Genomic DNA, 17,060 nt, shown 5'->3' on the forward strand with positions numbered 1-17,060 from the left:
CGTTTTGACAACAGCTTCCTTGTATGCAGCATATGGTGAGCCTAATGAGATTTTTTTTCAAGGGGAAAAAAGAAAGGTAGAAAAGAAATCTTTTAAAACTACTGCTCTTGGTGGTGAAATGATACCTGGTCCTCTAAAGGAATTTGTCCAATTTTTCTTTCAAATGGCAGAAGTTATCTTCTTTTGTTTTGTTATTCTGTTGATTTGCTTCAGCAAAGGGAGATAAAATACTTTCTCTAGATGTTATTACTCAAAATAGTAAAGAAAAAATAAGACCATTGGGATTTTTTCTCTCTCCAAAAAACCCTAGAGGCTGACTTATGCTATCATGTTATAGGAACATTTTATTTTGTCTACACCTGATACATCATCAACAACCCAAAAGTTGTAATGTAGGCATGCTATATCCTTGAAAGTAGAGCTTTAAAAAAAGCTATGTTCTGGGGAAAAAAAGTCCTAGAAGAATGAAATTTTCTAGTAGATCCTTTTGAGTTCTGCATCGGTGCAGAGGGAGGTGAACAGAGAAAAAAGGTCATAATCAGTGCTTAACATTGATAAGTCATTTAATGGGAGGTTGTAACATGTAGGCCATGTAATTTGGCCTCAAATATTTTAAGAGGTCTAATAAAGCAGCAGAATAGGCAGTTCCCAGGTGCCACCTCACGTGGTAAATGTGAAATAGCACTTTTCCCATTACTTGAAATAGACTTAACTAAGGCTGCACTGAGAAACTTGAAACACTACAAAATCTCATAAATCTTCATAATTTCCCACATTTCAGTTCATGGGGAATAATGATAGAAACTTTTATTGTATAGTTTATTTTTGAATACGTGTTAAATAGTTAATACAACTGTAATGGAGATCTTAATTTAGCAGTTTTCTTTGAAAACTACCCTCACACTGTGCACAGCTTCACTTTGCTTTCCATAAATATTACTCAAGACAGAACAGTAAAAGCCCAAATTTAATAATGCAGTTTATTTTGCCTGCGCTTTTTTCTTTAGATTCAGTGCACACTGAATGTTTGGAAAAGTCTGTCTCTCCTGAATCTAGTATTTTCTAATTTGAAGCAGGCAATTATGTAAAAGCATTAATCTGATAAAATGCTGCAGTGTGTTTAGCTACAAAGAAATGTAAAAAAATTGCCTGTTTTTTGCATCAATTGAAGAGGTCGGATTACTGTGCCAGTCCATGGCTCATTTCCCCTTCTTGAATTGATGGGAGTCCTGTTTTATTTGCAATAACTAGCAGAGTTTAGAAGCTGAATTGTTCCACTCTGTTTTGGTACAGGACAAATACTTATTATACTGAAAATGGAAGCTTTTATCTGTTAAAAAAAGACATTAAAGACAGATCTGCCTTATTTTCTATGGATGGGAATTTCTACAACTTCAAAACAATAAGGATGACTGTTTACATCAAAGAAAAAATACATCCCACTCTGTACAATTTTTGGTGAAATTGAGAATTACAGAGTAGAAGTAAACAAATGCACAGTTTATAGGAGTCTGTTTCTGTATTTTGGGTCTGGAAACATAGCATTGTTTTGAAGGTTCAAACCCTCAACTGGTAGTGAGTACTGCTAGTATGACACAATTTTTGGAAGTAGAAATTCAAGGAAGAAGAGGCACAAGAAAAGCCACCTTTAACTGCTCTAGGTGAATATATCTATTGAAGCAAAGGGAAGAAGGACCCTGGTTCTTTTCTGAGAAAGTTGTATGCAGCCTTCTCTGCCTTGCCTGTGATTCAGTTACTTCAGCACAAGTCTTTAAGCTCCCATCTATCTTCATTAGAAAAATCGCTTTTGATTTCAGTAATAGTTTTCTTGGCCCCTGAGGGAGGAGTACACAGACCCTGCACTTCCAGAAAATGAGTATCTGCTACTCCTCAGGAAGAAAATAAAGTGGGGAGGGGTAGCTGTTTGGTGATTGCTAATAATTCAGGAGTATGGTATGACATAATCAAGCTATCAAAATTCCAAAGGCAATGAGTATTCTGGGAATTGGGCAAATCACATTGCATACAGAAAAAACTCATGAACTTGTAGTAAGTTTACAAAGATGGTTACATCTTTACATCTGAAAGTTCAATATATTTCCAAGTAGTAAGAGTAGCATGAGCTGATGACAGGGGATCAGTAATCTATATATATATATCTCTGTTCAGGATTTATTCCCCTCAAAAAACCCCAAACTTTATTTTTTTTCTTGTTGTTTTTAAACAAAAATAACAATTTAATCAACTTACTTACTGGAATAAACAAGTGAAAGAAACTATAAGTATGTGCTTTTGAATAGTCCCAGATTTCAAGTTGGTCAGCTCTGCTTTTGGAGGTGGGAAAGCAGCTTTCCCTTTTCAACTAAGAAACCAAGTCTCAGTTTGATAATTGCTGTTAGACTCTTCCCTTGAAAGACAACCATAAAAATTAATGCCACTTTGGTGGGTTTCTGTTTTTTTAAGGAAATTCTGCACTGTATTTATTTGAATGCTATGACACGAGAACAGAGAGCTGGCACACGAAGCCCAGCATGCTGACTCAGCGATGCAGCCATGGAATGGTAGAGGCGAACGGTCTCATTTATGTGTGCGGAGGAAGCTTGGGAAACAATGTTTCTGGAAGAGTCCTAAATTCCTGTGAAGTTTATGATCCAGCCACCGAAACGTAAGTATTGTATTAATTGTATTAATGTTATTTTTAGTCATTTGGGTCTTTGCTAGCTCTGTAAATGACTCAAGTATAGATGACTAAAGGAAAAACTGTATATGGTAAGGAATTTTCCTGAGTCAGCAGTGAGGAATCAGTTATTTGTAGCTTTACTTGAAAGGCAGTTTTTCTTAAGCAGCTTTCATCCCTGTTTCACTTTCTTAATGATAGGTTTCATTTACATATTTTATACTTATTTTCTATGAACTAGATGGTGACTCTTCCTCTTGTGTTTGGGTTTCTTTTTCCCCAGGTGGACTGAGCTGTGTCCAATGATTGAAGCCAGGAAGAACCATGGGCTGGTGTTTGTAAAGGACAAAATATTTGCTGTGGGTGGACAAAATGGTTTAGGTACTTGAATTCTATTAATTCTCTAGCTGGTCACACAGCAATGAATTCTGCTCTTGTCTATTTTGCAATGAATTCTGCTCTCTTCAACTGAAAAACTCTGAGCAACACCATCACACATCCTGTTGTTGCCACTTTAGTTTTGCATTCCTCTTTTCACCTCCCCACTTCACTGTATCTTATTTTTTAAATTCTTGTACTAATAAGAGTACCGTCAAGTTCAGATATGTACCTCTACTGTAGCCCAGTTCTGAAGTAGTTAACATGGCTAAACCAGGCATCTAAGAAAAGAGAATTAATTTTTTTTTTTTAGTTATTTATGATGTGTTTTGAGATAGTTTAGCATTCTTTTGAGAGACAGGTAAAGGTATAGCCACTATTTTAGGAACTTCAGTCCAAAGACTTAAAGATAGTCAGATATTTTAAAGTGGTGAAAATGTGAGACCTCTTTTGAGTGCCCAGCTTTGAAATAAGACTTACTGTCGTGGGCAGGTCATTTATGATCTGCCTGTTTCCTTGTCTTTAAAACTAGAAGAATAATAGTTTATTTACCAGAATAATTGAATTTTAATTACCAAGGGTTTCTAAAGTGCTTTTCAAAATGGAAAATTCTCATTTATGAGGTTTTAAAGTCACTATTTATGGTAACTGGTATACTTGATATCAGCTTAATGCTATTTTAGAATACAGCTTGATTTTTAATTGGCTACTAAAACTATTCCATCGTGATTGATTCCTAATGCAAAAACGGTAGATGCATTTATTGCCCAAACATTTTATCAATCTGTAACTGCCAGAGCTGCCATCTTGTACAATGTTAGCTGAATGCTCCTTTTAGAAGTGTTAATGACTGTTCTTTCTGGAATAGAATGAGGAAGAGTTATGTATGGGGTGAAAGACTCATACCTCTTAACATGATAGAAAAGTCTCTTAATCTCTCAGATCTAGTAATTCAGGACTGGAAGTGAAAACTGACTCAGAGTTGTTAAATAGGGATAACAGAATGTTTGTGGCTATTGTAAGGTGTAATTACTAACATATTTCTCGAAAAAGCAAATCTTAGTCATAAAATCTACTCTTCTCTAATAACTCTTGGTTTCTTTGGCCCTTATCAAAGGCTTTTACACTTCAGTGATTTTACTAGCATCATGAAGAGAGACATCCTCTATCAGTAAATGGCCAGTTTTGGTAAAGGTACCTGTCAGTCCTCTAGAATAAAATGCCCTAGCTATAGGGAAGTTTCAGATAGATTCCTAAGTTTTAGTCACTAGCCACAAATCCATCACAAATTCAGCATCATTAGTTCTTCTGTTCATGAAGTAGTAACATGTTGGAATCTCTAGAAAGCGTCTAATGTGAATTTGTTACAACACATCTTACTTTCAATCTCCTTTTTACTTTTCTCTGTATTTATACAAGGGTAAACTGCTAGTTTAGAAACCTAGGGTGTTTTTTCAGGTTTGTTTTTTTTACTGTAGGGTTTTTAAAACCTTAAAAATAAAGACTTCAGTTTCATGGAATATTTGCATGCTCTAGTTCAGTCCATACAGTATAATGTAATAAGCAATTATCTATTTCATTGTTTTGTAGGTGGCCTTGATAATGTAGAATATTACGATATCAAGATGAATGAATGGAAGATGGTGTCTCCAATGCCATGGAAAGGTGTAACAGTGAAGTGTGCTGCAGTGGGATCTATAGTCTATGTCCTGGCTGGTTTTCAGGGTGTTGGTCGCTTAGGGCACATTCTTGAATATAACACTGAAACAGACAAGTGGATAGCCAACTCCAAAGTCCGTGCTTTCCCCGTGACGAGTTGTTTAATCTGTGTTGTTGACACTTGCGGGGCAAATGAAGAAACATTAGAGATCTGAAGACCTGTAGGAGATGCTGAGACATTCTTCAAGGACTTGGGGAAAGATGGCTATTGGTGCTTTGCTTCCATATTTTACTGAATCTTGTTAAATTTAATAACAGGAAAAAATGAGATGCAGTCTTTCAATTTGTATATACAGCATATTGTGTAATGTGGATTTTGTCATGCCCATTTTCTTGTCTGTTTTAAGAGATGGGGATGTGTTTTGAGAATCCACTTACCTAGGTAACATCACATGGCATCTTCCTTTAAAAGGGCTGTGGGTGTGGCCTTCTCAAACATAGACCAAATTAAAAATACTTAGAACTCTTCTAAAGCATTTGGTGAAGAAAGGATTTCTGGTTAAATGACACTTTACCAAGGTCAGTTGCAGATACTTCATTTGGTAATGGTGAGTAGGTATAGTTTGGGTCATGAGAAAGATGGGCAAAATTTTTTTCTCATTCATACCTACCTGCAGAAATCTTACCAGGATGCAATGAAGATATTTTCTCAGGAAAGACCAAGGACTGCTGTCTAATAAAGATTCCCAATATTTCTACAACTTTCTAGATCGTGATAGCTGCCCTCTTCCAATGAGTTTCTTCCATCATTTGCATGACTGCTTATCAATTTTTTAAAGTTAGAGAGGCCATATATAGAGATTAGAGAAACATTTTGATGGTCTCTGGCATTTTGGGGAGCTTTCACGGAAAGACTTGGATTCGTTTGGGTTTTTTTATTACACTGAGGTAAGGGAAGTCAAAGGGTGAAGTCGACAAGAATTGTGCACTATAATTAACAAGTTGGAAACTTGGAGTGAATTTTCAGTCTCTCTTCCCAGGCATCAGACTGTACATACTGTGGATGCCAAACTTTTAGCAAAGATGGGAAGAGGAATGGGAAAAGCAAATACAATATACAGATATATTGATTTTCTTCTTGAAAGTGACTGTTTTTAAAATGGCATGAACAGAGTCATTAAAGATACTTTACAGAAGTCTTCAGAAGTTGCGCATGGTTATTCATCTCTGGTCTAGAAGCACAGAGCTCTGTAAATGCTCCCAGCCACCACGATGGTAATTTCTTCATCCAGCATAGAAGTCCAGCCTGTCAAGCTCTCGGTGTCATCAACACTGTGTGCCTCTTCTCAGTTCTGGAGAACTATACAAATGATGTCTGTCTGATGTCTGTCCTGCTCCCATGCTAGTTCATTAATAGCTTCATTGTAATTTTGTCACCTCTCTTCTAACTTGCTAATTTTTTCAGGTCTGTTTCTATGAGACTGTTGAGTTAACCTCAAAAGTTGGTGCTTGCCTACCTGTACCTTGTACCTCACTGGTGCTGTGGATGTTTAGTCTGTTTTAATTTTGAAGGTCCTCCAAATTCTCCTAAGTAGTCTAACTCCTGGTTTTCAAAGTCAGTGCTTCTTTGTAGGCTTCCTCCTGGTTTTCTCCCTCACCCTGACAACTCTGCTTGTACAGACAGGAGTAGATGCGCTCATGGGCTCAATAGCAGTTCCTGCACCTCCGTTCTTTATTCAGCAGTAAGTGAAGGCTGCGTGACTTTTTTCTGCTCCCCCTTGCCTTTCCCTTCTCATAGCCACGAAACAAACGTGTCCCTGGTGCCTCCGCTCCTCGAGAATCCTGGCGAGAACTGTGCCCTTTTTAGGCTGGACAGGCTCTTTTGTCTGGTTTTATCCGCTTTTAAACTTGCGGAGCCCCGTTGTTCTAAGGGTTGTATATTCCTTGGTCCCCAGCGGCCCTCAGCACCTCACCGCCGGCGGCGGGGGGCGGCCACGCTCGTTCTTCGGCTCCTGCGGGGCTGCTGCCGCCTCTGCTGCGGGTTCGGGAACGAGCACCCGCGCTCCGGGCACCGCACCGCCGTCCCCGGGTCCCCGAGCGCGGCGGGGCGAGATGGGGGCGGGCAGGACGGGGGGCTGGAGGCCGCCCCCAGCCCTGCCCCGGTGCCCGCCTCGGGCGCTCCGAGCGGCCGCTGCCGGCGGGAGCTCCGGAGCGGGCCGGGGCTGTCGGCAGCAGCCTCCGGTGCGGCACTCGCGGGGTTGGGCTCCGGCGAAGGGACCGCGGGATATGCCACGAGGCCATGGGAAAGCGGCTCAGGAAACTTCCCTGCCAGGAGCAGCGAGCAAGTGTCCGGCAGCTGCCTGTTGTAGCTGGTGAAAGTTGTTTCGGTTCACACCGGCTCTGGGTGTTTGGGAGCTCCGGGAAGGTGAAGGACACGACGGCGAGGCGAGGGCTGCAGTGATGGCACGGCAGGAACACGGCTGCAGTCGCTTCTCTTTATTTCTGTTGAAGGAGGGTGGTGGTTTGCCAGTTCATTTTGGGCGTTCACACCTGTGAAATTTGATAATGAATCCCTTGTGTGTCTCTACGTAACAGACCACGTAACAAAGGACCATTTCTTCGTAAATATGCAGGGCGATTGTAAGTATGAATCTGTTTTCTTGGAGGTTTTGACTGCTCCTGTCCTTGCAGGCTTTTTGGATGTCTTGCCAGAAGAGCTGCATCTGGAGTATTACAACTGCAGAGCAAAGAATATCATTGGGAATTACGTAAGAATTTTAAAAATGCTGGCTGGTGTGGACACCATGAGATAGGGCTTGTTACTGTTCTTCAGGTTGCCAACTCTTGACTCACTCAGCTCCCAACTCTAGGAGATTACCAGAATGCCAAAATATCCTTCAATTCTGGTATACCAAATAGAGTACTGAAACAGCTGCTGGTCTGTATGCTCTGCCATAATGTCCTCTTTCTGCCTGAGATCCCTCACTCAAATTGTCCCATCTGATCTTACTCCTTATATAAAGTCAAAGAAGTTGACTTAAGGGCAATAGTAGGAGCATTTAGAGGAATTCTCTGTTAATAACAAAAATCTCAGCTTCTTGCCTTGAAGTTTCAGGAAAGCAAAAACCGTTTTTCTCGGCTTAATGAAGTTTCTTTTTTAATTCTGGATATCTTTTTTCAGTTCAGTTGTCAGATCACTCTTTTGTTTTTAAGTCTTCAGTAATAAAGACATGCTTTTCTTTTCCCCCTTTTTAGATAAATGCTGTTAGTTATACAATGGAAAAATCGTCTGCTTCAGTTGAAAGCTTTAAATGCATCTACAAAAGCAATTTGGTAAGTGTTGAGGAAAGGCAAAATGTTCCTCTTGTCACCTTTGAATGAATTAATTTACGCTGATGTTAATTTCAGTTACAAAAGGCTTCTGAGATATAGCTAATTGTGATGTGTCACCTGGGTATATACTCTCGAATCCTGAGATCAGGGAATTGCAGGCAGGTATTACAGACCCCTTTAGTTCACTGAGGAAAAGAGCCAGTCAGGACAAATCCATGTTAGCAAGGCAGCAGCTGGATCCCAGCTTTGAAATATTTTCATTGCAAACCACATGAAAGGGGCCAGAGCTTAGCACAGGAAACTGGATGTGCCAAGGAGAGAGAAGAGAGTGAGTCAAAGCAGTGCCCTAGATAGAGTCACAAAGCACAAGATGAAACAATAAGAGATGAGAACGAGAGCAGCAAGAGGTGATCAAGTCATTGACAGGAAAAAATCTATAGATTTTAACAGATTTGCATTTCTGGAGTGCTTTTCCAGAAAAGAATGTGTAGAGACTGAAAGCATTTTGTTCATAACTGCAAGAGCATGTGATTGTGATGAAAGTGATCCGTGTCAGACTGGGCAGCTCTATTTTTGCTTCAAGTATTTACTGAAAGACAGTTCCCTGTTTTGGAATCTAGTGTTCACTTATGACTTTGGAATTTTTTCAGCTCTCTGCTTTCAAGAACACGGGCACCCAACTGTCACCTGCCTTTGGACTGGGAGAACAGCAAACATCAAGCTTCTGCCTCACCTTCAAGTGGTGCTTTGTTTGGACAGACGGCCAGTGCCTCTGGACATCACGTCACCTCAGCGTCTGCTGCAGTCACCAACACCACCGCCTCAGAGAAGTTATTTACACCCAAGAGTGAATTATCAGCTGAAGAGTGGCAACAGTTTGAAGCAAAGGAGTTCACCATTGGAAAGATTCCTCTTAAGCCACCCCCATTAGAACTTTTAAATGTTTACGACCTTTTAAGTTTATTCAGAAGTAACATGTTTTGAAGTCAAATCAAAGGCTTCCATTTTGTTACTTTTTGTCTCCTCTCTCAAGTCTCTTCTGCAGGAATAAACCCCCAGTTATAAACATTGGAACACTGTATTTTTGTCATTTCTTGGTTATTTTGGATGGACTTTTTACATCTAAGAAATTAAGTGTTGACTCTCTGCCCTCACTGTTTGTCCTAAAGGTGCCTGTATCACTGGCTGGGTATATCTCAGGACTAAAATCCTCACTTCCCACATACTCTGTATTTTGATCTGTATCTTCTTTATCCATCTCTGCCCCAATGTAGGGGTGGAATGGAAGAAACTAACATTTGCACATAAAACCTGATTATCCCATTTACCAAGTCATCAACTGTAAGATAATATTAAAATGCAATGACATGTTTTCCCCATCCTCCAATTTATCAAGTGGCCACCAATGATTACAATATCTTTTCATTTTATCTTTAGTCATTTGATCTCCCCTAAACTTATTCCACTTTTTCAGGATGCCTCCTAGAGAGCTACAGGGCAGAATTGCGGATTAGCATGTTCCTGTTGTTAGATTTAGTAACATTCAAGTTACCCAAGTCCTCTACCCTAAGGCCCAGACCTTCAATAGTTACACGGCTCCACTGGGAAACATACATCATTTGGAAATGGAACAATAATTTAGGGGTTACAGAGGTAGTGCTGGGCTGAAGGTTGGACTGGATGATCCCAAAGGTCTCTTCCAATCTCGATGATTCTATGATTCCATAGCCATGGGCAATATATTCCTTCGTCTCCCTGTAAAGATACGGCACACAAATATTTTACCACGCGGGCTCTGTGGGAAAGGGGCTTATGTGAGTAAGGTGCGATTACAGCCGACGGGAGGGTATTTTACTGTGCCAAGGACTACGGGTTTGCACAAAGCTCCAGCCAAACCCTACTTTGGCTCTGTCAGCAGCCCGTCGGTGTGTTATCCCCCGGTCCCACCGGACCCGTGCCCTCATCCCCGCTCCGGCCGCAGCCCCCGCTCCCAGCACGCGGGCACAACGGCGGCGCTCGCGCCGGCGCTCGCTCCTCCCGGCGCGCGGCGGGCACGTCAGAGCGGCGGCGACGGCGGTGCGGCCATGGGCGTGTGCCAGTTCTTCCTGCGGGGGTACTGCCGCTTCGGGGACCGCTGCTGGAACGAGCACCCCCGCGGCGCCGGCCGCCCCGGGGGCCCCGCACCGCCCTCACAAGGTACTCTCAGCGCAGCGGGCAGGGCCGGGCCGGGCCGGGCCGGCTGGAGGCGGCCCTCGGCCGGCAGGAGCTCCGGAGCCGGGCGGGCCGGGCCCGGGAGTCTCGGCAGCAGGCTCTGGTTTGGCACGCACGGGGTTGGGCTCTGGCGAAGAGTCTGGAGCACAAGTCCTGTGAGGAGAGACTGAGGGAGCTGGGGGTGTTTAGGCTGGAGAGAAGGACGCCCAGGAGAGACATTATCACTCTCTACAACTGCTTGAAAGGATGTTGTAGCCAGGTGGGAGTCAGTCTCTTCTTCAGGCGATCAGCAACAGGACAAGAGGGTACAGTCTTAAGCTGTGCCAGGGACTGCGTAGGTTGAGCATTAGGAAGAATTTCTTCACAGAAGGGGTGATTAGACATTGTAATGGGCTGCCCTGGGAGGTGGTGGAGTCACCGTCCTTGGAGGTTTTTAAGGAGAGACTGGCCGTGGCACTTAGTGCCATGGTCTAGTTGACATGGTGGTGTTGGTCATAGGTTGGACTCGATGACCTCAGAGGTCTTTTCCACCCTACTTGATTCTGTGATTCTGTGACCGTGGGATGTGCCACAATGCCATGGGAAAGCAGCTCAGGAAACTTTCCTGCCAAGAGTAGTGAGCAAGTTTCCAGTAGCCTTATGTTGTGGCCAGTGAAGGCTCTGTGTGTCTGGGAGCTTTGGAAAGGCAAGTGATGCATCGGGGAGTTGAGAGCTGCAGTGATGGCAGGAACACGGCTGCAGTTGCTTGTCCTTATTCCTGCTGAAGGAGGGTCGGGGTTTGTAACACACATGCACAGATGTGTTTAAGGTCTCAGAACGGAACTCTGGAGCTCTCTGTGCTGCAGCAGAGCAGGAGGCAGGAGCTCCTAATGTAAACACGTGGTGAGTTAATTTTTTTTCTGCTAGGGTAGTTTCTTCGTGAAGTGACCTCAACAAAACTGAAACAGTCTCTTTCTGGGATGCCACGTATTATTGGCACGGTGATCTGGTTGAAGGTGTCTCTGCTCATTATGGTACGGGAGAGGTCAGACTAGATGATTTTTAAAGGTGCCTTCCAACCCAAACTATTCCATGGTTCCACATGAGGAGAAGGAGTTCCCATTTACCTCTGACTCCTGAACTACCATGCGTAACTCACTAGGTAAAGCTCACAAAATAATGAGGTTAATTCATTAGGAAAAAACTACATTTTCATTTTAAACTTCTTATTGCCACCATAAGACTGGTTATACTTACAGTTTTTGTTGGTGCTCTTTGTTTCATATCTTAATGATTAAAAATGTCTGTTGTTTGCTTTCTTTGTTTTTTTATTTGGAAGTTACTAGTGGAAGAGGAGGAGGATGGGGTTCCTCTAACCAGAGATACAGCAGTGTTATCCAGCCATCTACCTTCAAGTCTGATACATGGGGTGGCAGCAGAGATCATGGAAGAGGATTCTTTGGCTCCTCTGACTTTGGATCATCAGGCGGCAGCAGCAGAAATGCAGACTTCTCACAGAACAGGTTCTCGGCATTAGCGAACAGTCAGAGTGTTGCTGATGGCTCTAAAGATGAAGAGGAGAGACTTCTGTAAGTTATACTCCTATCTTACTGAAAGCATTTAGAATGAGCAGTTTAAAAGCTTACTAACTTCCTAGAGATAATGCAGAGAAGAGTATCATGAGGAGGAAGCTGGGACATGTAGAAAGAACGATAGAGAACACGACTCCATTTGGTTCTCTGGAATGATGCTGGCATGGGAAGGAAGCAATCTGTGCCTGGGACCTGAGCTGGGCAGCTAAACAGCTGTGATACTAGTAAGATGGTATGGTATTTAAGTTGTGAGCAGGAGGATAAAGGAATAAAACAAATATTTCAGTACTTGAAAATAAAGGGTCATAGCGCCTTTGGGAAAATGAATTATTTGACTTGGTTTTCCAGACAAGAGAACAAATTTTTCTACCAACAGCAAAACTATTGAAACCTGGTTTCACACAGACGTGTTACAGTCAGTTGAGAGTGACCAGCAGATTCAAGGGGATTACAGGGCATGTGCTAAGAAGCAGCAAGCAATGTGATTTCCCGAAGAAAAAAGGTTTTGGAACCACTTTCCACTACTTTTTTTAAGATTTTAACTGTTTAGGGAAACACTTTGTTTTCATGGTAGCAGGTATTGATTTTGACTTTGGACAGAAACCAGGCAATTGTTTCTGGTGGTTTTGTTTTGACCATGTAATTTCACCTTCATCTGTGGTTTTTCTTTGTTTTGTAGAGAATGTGTAGTGAAAGACATGGAAATTTGGGAATCTTCTGGACAATGGATATTTTCATCTTACTCACCAGTGAAAGAAAAGCTGAATGTCTCAGGTAGGTAATGTTTTTAGTATTGTTGCGTATTGCTGCTATTTAGGATGTTTCTGTGACTTGCCTACACTGTTGTACCTCTGTGGAACCATTTGCAAGGTGATGATTTGCCTTGTGATACAACAGAAAGGAATATGAGATTAATGCAAATTAACTTTGGACGTTCACACCTCTGAAGTTCTGTAATGGATCTTTTTCGTGTCTCTGACTGTGACTGACTTAGGACAGACAAAGTACCAAGGCCCATTTCTTCATAACTATGGAGGGTGATTGTAAATATGAATGTGTTTTCTTGGAGGTTTCTGAGGTACTCCTGTCCTTGCAGGCTTTTCGGATGTCTCACCAGAAGAACTGCGTCTGGAGTATTATGACAGCAGAGCAAAGAATATGATTGGGAATTATGTAAGTATTTAAACAATACTGCTGTGGACACTCTTTAGGACAGGACTTGTTACTATTCTTCAAATGGCAACTCTTAACTCATTGAGCTCCCAACTCAAGGAGATTATCAGAATGCCAAAATATTTTTCAATTGCCATGCACCAAATAGAATGCAAAAATACCTGCTGGACACTCCTTGACTTAATCTTGTCCCTGCTTTTGTGTATTATTTGTAGAAGTTACTGGAATGCTGTCTCAAAAATTTAATATCTCATATGCTATTAGTCAGTTTGATTAATATAGCTGGTTATCTAGTGCTTTAAATAGAAGACTGGGAAACTTTATTTTCCCTTATTCTTTTACATGCCTTTATTGCAGGGAACTAATGATGAAAATAGCAGATACTTCTTTTTTAGAAATATATATATTCCTATGGAAGTAACACATACGTTTTTATATAAAATATCTCTCAATTTATGTGTATTGTTCCTTCCTCATAGTCCTGTCAATATCAAGGAAGCTAGCAGAGTTTAATGTTGTGCCAAGAAGAAATAGGTTTGAAATTAGGCTGATGGCAAGTAAACTATTTAGCTATGGAAATTATGTGATGATGGCAAGTGTAAACAATTAAGACTACATTTCACTCTTTCTTCTTGTTCTGGTTCTGTGTTCCAGAAGAAATTGCTGTTGTCACCAGTCTGGCTTCATATGTTTAGATTTACCAGAATTGCATTTTCAGAGACAAGAGATACATAATTTTTTAAAATTTCAATTAAAATAATAAACCAAAATGATTAAACAATATGCTATGCCTGGCTATTAAAAAAAATAAATTATGGTCTCACCAAAGTAGTAAATGCAAGTTCACAAAACTCTCAGTGTATAGATGATAGCTGTATGATACAGTTTTCTCACAAAGTGTTTAAGTACAACATGTCTTTTCCATGTTTCTATTCTTAAACTGGGTCAAAATCTGAATTTTCTGGTCTGTTGTATAAGAGCAGATACCAAGCAACATGATCTTCCAGCATGTGAGTAGACACAAAAGAATTATTGATGTTTGTGTTGTAAGACTCTTTTGAAAAATTAAGGAATTTGTCTACAAAAAGATTATTCATTCCATTCTTAGAGGCATTTGTGACATTAGGTGTTTTACTTTTTTAGGTTTTAAGGAAAATTCAATTAGACCAGGCATTGAATTAGATGTGTTGCTAAACTTAAATATAAATGTAGGAAATTCAAGTTTAAAATTCCCAAAAGGTTATTTGAAGACTTTGCAGTTTCTTGTTTAATACTAAATCTCAGTTATCAAGACAGAGATGCTATTTACTGCTGCACTGTTCTGTGCAGTTATCTAATGGAACACGTTAATGTAATCAAAACTGAATATTTCAGGATGATACTATTAAAATGTTCTGAATGACAGTGTTTTGAAAGTGGGGGGTTTTTTTCTGAAGATATGGAAAAATCTAAGGCCAATCTTAGGACTTGAGCTTACTGAGTGAGTGCATAAGTAGACAGGCCAGAAATCAAACAGAGATTGAAGAGTTTATTCTCATATATTTAAAACTTACATATCTTATGTCATTTGTTTCCTTTTTGCGTCTAATTCAGAAAGAGATAGAACTTGAATTTAAAAAGCCCCAGAATTTTTCTTTTACTATTATCCCTATGTAAAGTACAAAGGTTGGTTTAAGGGCAGTAGTAAGAGAGTTTAAAGGAATTCTTTGCTAAAAACAAAGGTGTCAACTCCTCACCCTGAAGTTTCAAGAAAGCAAAAATCCTGTCGTCTTGGCTTAATGAAGTTTCTTTTTTTAATTCTGGATATCTTTTTTCAGTTCAGTTGCCAGATCACTCTTCTTTCGTTTTTAAGTCTTCAGTAATGAAAACATGCTTTTCTTTCCCCCTTTTTAGATAGATGCTGTCCAACAGTTAGCAGCACAATGGAAAAATCGTCTGCTTCAGTTGAAAGCTTTAAATGCATCGACAAAAGCAGCTTTGGTAAGTGTTAGGGAAAGGCAAAATGTTTCTGTTCTGTGCTAATGTTGACTCTTCCAAGACAGAATCAGCAGACTGGACTGGAATTGCCCTCCAGGCTGTTTTAGGATAAACAGAGTGTTTGGGTAATGCCAGAATGAGGAACTGAGAGATATTTGAAGATAACATTTGAAGATAAAAAAAGTCATTGATTCTGGAAAGGTGACAAACACTTCTGAATCGAGATGTTTTCTCAGAAGCAATTGCTTGAGTTAAAGCTAATAAGCAATAATGGGGGAGACAGAGGAAGTGGCTTTATTTAAGTGGAGTTTCCATGAAGTGCATTAAAGGTTAAGTAGCATGATCCCAGCCCTTGGTCTGTTCGATGCTGAAAGTGGAGAAGCAGGATTTGGGCTTTAGCACAGGAAACTGGATGTGTCAAGGAGAGAGAAGAGAGTGAGTCAAAGCAGTGCCCTAGATAGAGTCACAAAGCACAAGATGAAACAATAAGAGATGAGAACGAGAGCAGCAAGAGGTGATCAAGTCATTGACTGACAGGAAGAAATCTATAGATTTTAACAGATTTGCATTTCTGGAGTGCTTTTCCAGAAAAGAGTGTGTAGAGACTGAAAGCATTTTGTTCATAACTGCAAGAGCATGTGATCGTGATGAAAGTGATCCATGTCAGACTGGGCAGCTCTATTTTTGCTTCAAGTATTTACTGAAAGAGAGTTCCCTGTTTTGGAATCTAGTGTTCACTTACATCTTTGGAATTTTTTCAGCTCTCTGCTTTCAAGAACACGGGCACCCAACCGTCACCTGCCTTTGGACTGGGAGGACAGCAAACATCAAGCTTTGGGCTCTCAAGTAAGTTCCTGCCCTAAGAACCAGCAGATACCAACGTTTTCTGGAGTTTCTCTGCTGCTGCATTTTTTGAAATGCAGCAGTGGTTTAATATGACTGGGGTACCCATTGTAATATTTTTTATCAATTCTGTACTTGCAGGCTTTCCTGTGAGCAGCAGCAGTACCAGTGCCAGCAGTTTCTCTTTTAAAGCCAGTTCCAACCTTATCAATTCCTCATCATCTGGAACCAGCCCTGCTGCTGGGGTCTCTTCTGCTGCTGGTAGTGCTCCTGCGTTTGGGGTGACATCCTCTCCCAGCGCACCCCAACCTGCTGGGTTTGGCAGCCCAGCAGCTCCATCTGCAGCCTCCTTCTCCTTTAAAACAGCTGCAACAGCTGGTGGCTTTGGGACTTCTGGGTTTTCAGGCTTTGGCAGCGCTGCTGCTGTGAACTCTTCCAGCACCACCACTCCGCTCCCAGCCTTCGGAGCCTTTAATGCAGCCACAGCCACTTCTGCCTCACCTTCAAGTGGTGCTTTGTTTGGACAGACAGCCAGTGCCTCTGGACATCACGTCACCTCAGCGTCTGCTGCAGTCACCAACACCACCGCCTCAGAGAAGTTATTTACACCCAAGAGTGAATTATCAGCTGAAGAGTGGCAACAGTTTGAAGCAAAGGAGTTCACCATTGGAAAGATTCCTCTTAAGCCACCCCCATTAGAACTTTTAAATGTTTACGACCTTTTAAGTTTATTCAGAAATAACATGTTTTGAATCAAATTAAAGGCTTCCATTTTGTTACTTTTGGTCTCCTCTCTCAAGCCTCTTCTGCAGGAATAAACCCCCAGTTATAAACATTGGAACACTGTATTTTTGTCATTTCTTGGTTGTTTTGGATAGATGTTTTACATCTAAGAAATTAAGTGTTGAAACTAAAATGAAATGTTCCCTTCTATATGCTGTCCTGTGAAATTCTGGTGAAACACTATATAAAAGGGCTGTGTCAAAAGAAAGAATGTTTCAATCATGTATTCACAGCCTACTGCTAGAAGGAAACAGATGCGCTGCAAGATTGGTTGTTGTTGGACAGCCTTGTCTTTTGCCTCTTCAAAGGGTCCGTGCAGCCTTGGACAGTTGTGTTTGGAGAGAGACGGAGGGCTCCTGTGTGGTCTGTACCATGCCAGATGCTTCTGTCCCCCAGGAGTCATTTTCCTGTGCCAGTTGATGCAATTCAGCTGTTGTGAGTAGTTGTGCCTGAGG

At 41.2% G+C, this 17,060-nt stretch overlaps 2 protein-coding genes and 1 long non-coding RNA gene across 3 annotated transcripts; 2 read left to right on the top strand and 1 right to left on the bottom strand.

Moving 5' to 3' along the window:
• The first annotated feature begins 13 nt into the window (after positions 1 to 13).
• On the top strand, positions 14 to 5,910 carry LOC135408376 (kelch-like protein 7). The gene is made up of 3 exons (XM_064643556.1): positions 14 to 2,665; positions 2,961 to 3,058; positions 4,646 to 5,910. The coding sequence occupies exons 1-3, from the start codon at positions 2,532 to 2,534 to the stop codon at positions 4,927 to 4,929; spliced, it is 516 nt and encodes a 171-aa protein (XP_064499626.1). The 5' UTR covers positions 14 to 2,531; the 3' UTR covers positions 4,930 to 5,910.
• A 2,980-nt stretch (positions 5,911 to 8,890) lies between these two features.
• LOC135408377 (uncharacterized) lies at positions 8,891 to 10,041 on the bottom strand. The gene is made up of 2 exons (XR_010427559.1): positions 9,949 to 10,041; positions 8,891 to 9,802 (listed from the first exon to the last, which is right to left on the bottom strand). It is a non-coding gene; the product is annotated as an uncharacterized LOC135408377 (long non-coding RNA).
• A 62-nt stretch (positions 10,042 to 10,103) lies between these two features.
• Positions 10,104 to 16,663, top strand: LOC135408378 (nucleoporin NUP42-like). The gene is made up of 7 exons (XM_064643557.1): positions 10,104 to 10,243; positions 11,577 to 11,826; positions 12,509 to 12,603; positions 12,926 to 13,002; positions 14,896 to 14,982; positions 15,741 to 15,825; positions 15,964 to 16,663. The coding sequence occupies exons 1-7, from the start codon at positions 10,132 to 10,134 to the stop codon at positions 16,572 to 16,574; spliced, it is 1,317 nt and encodes a 438-aa protein (XP_064499627.1). The 5' UTR covers positions 10,104 to 10,131; the 3' UTR covers positions 16,575 to 16,663.
• The last annotated feature ends 397 nt before the right edge of the window (positions 16,664 to 17,060 follow it).

The sequence above is a fragment of the Pseudopipra pipra genome, unplaced genomic scaffold (genome assembly GCF_036250125.1).
Source record: "Pseudopipra pipra isolate bDixPip1 unplaced genomic scaffold, bDixPip1.hap1 HAP1_SCAFFOLD_391, whole genome shotgun sequence".
In the NCBI taxonomy this organism is placed as follows: domain Eukaryota; kingdom Metazoa; phylum Chordata; class Aves; order Passeriformes; family Pipridae; genus Pseudopipra; species Pseudopipra pipra.

Excerpts from the sequence above, each read along its gene's own strand:
- LOC135408376 (XM_064643556.1), top strand. The coding sequence starts at position 2,532 with ATGCTGACTCAGCGATGCAGCCATGGAATGGTAGAGGCGAACGGTCTC. Across the intron at positions 2,666-2,960 it reads TATGATCCAGCCACCGAAAC|GTGGACTGAGCTGTGTCCAA; the intron begins GTAAGTATTGTA and ends CTTTTTCCCCAG. Across the intron at positions 3,059-4,645 it reads GGGTGGACAAAATGGTTTAG|GTGGCCTTGATAATGTAGAA; the intron begins GTACTTGAATTC and ends ATTGTTTTGTAG.
- LOC135408378 (XM_064643557.1), top strand. The coding sequence starts at position 10,132 with ATGGGCGTGTGCCAGTTCTTCCTGCGGGGGTACTGCCGCTTCGGGGAC. Across the intron at positions 12,604-12,925 it reads AGAAAAGCTGAATGTCTCAG|GCTTTTCGGATGTCTCACCA; the intron begins GTAGGTAATGTT and ends CTGTCCTTGCAG. Across the intron at positions 13,003-14,895 it reads AGAATATGATTGGGAATTAT|ATAGATGCTGTCCAACAGTT; the intron begins GTAAGTATTTAA and ends CCCCCTTTTTAG.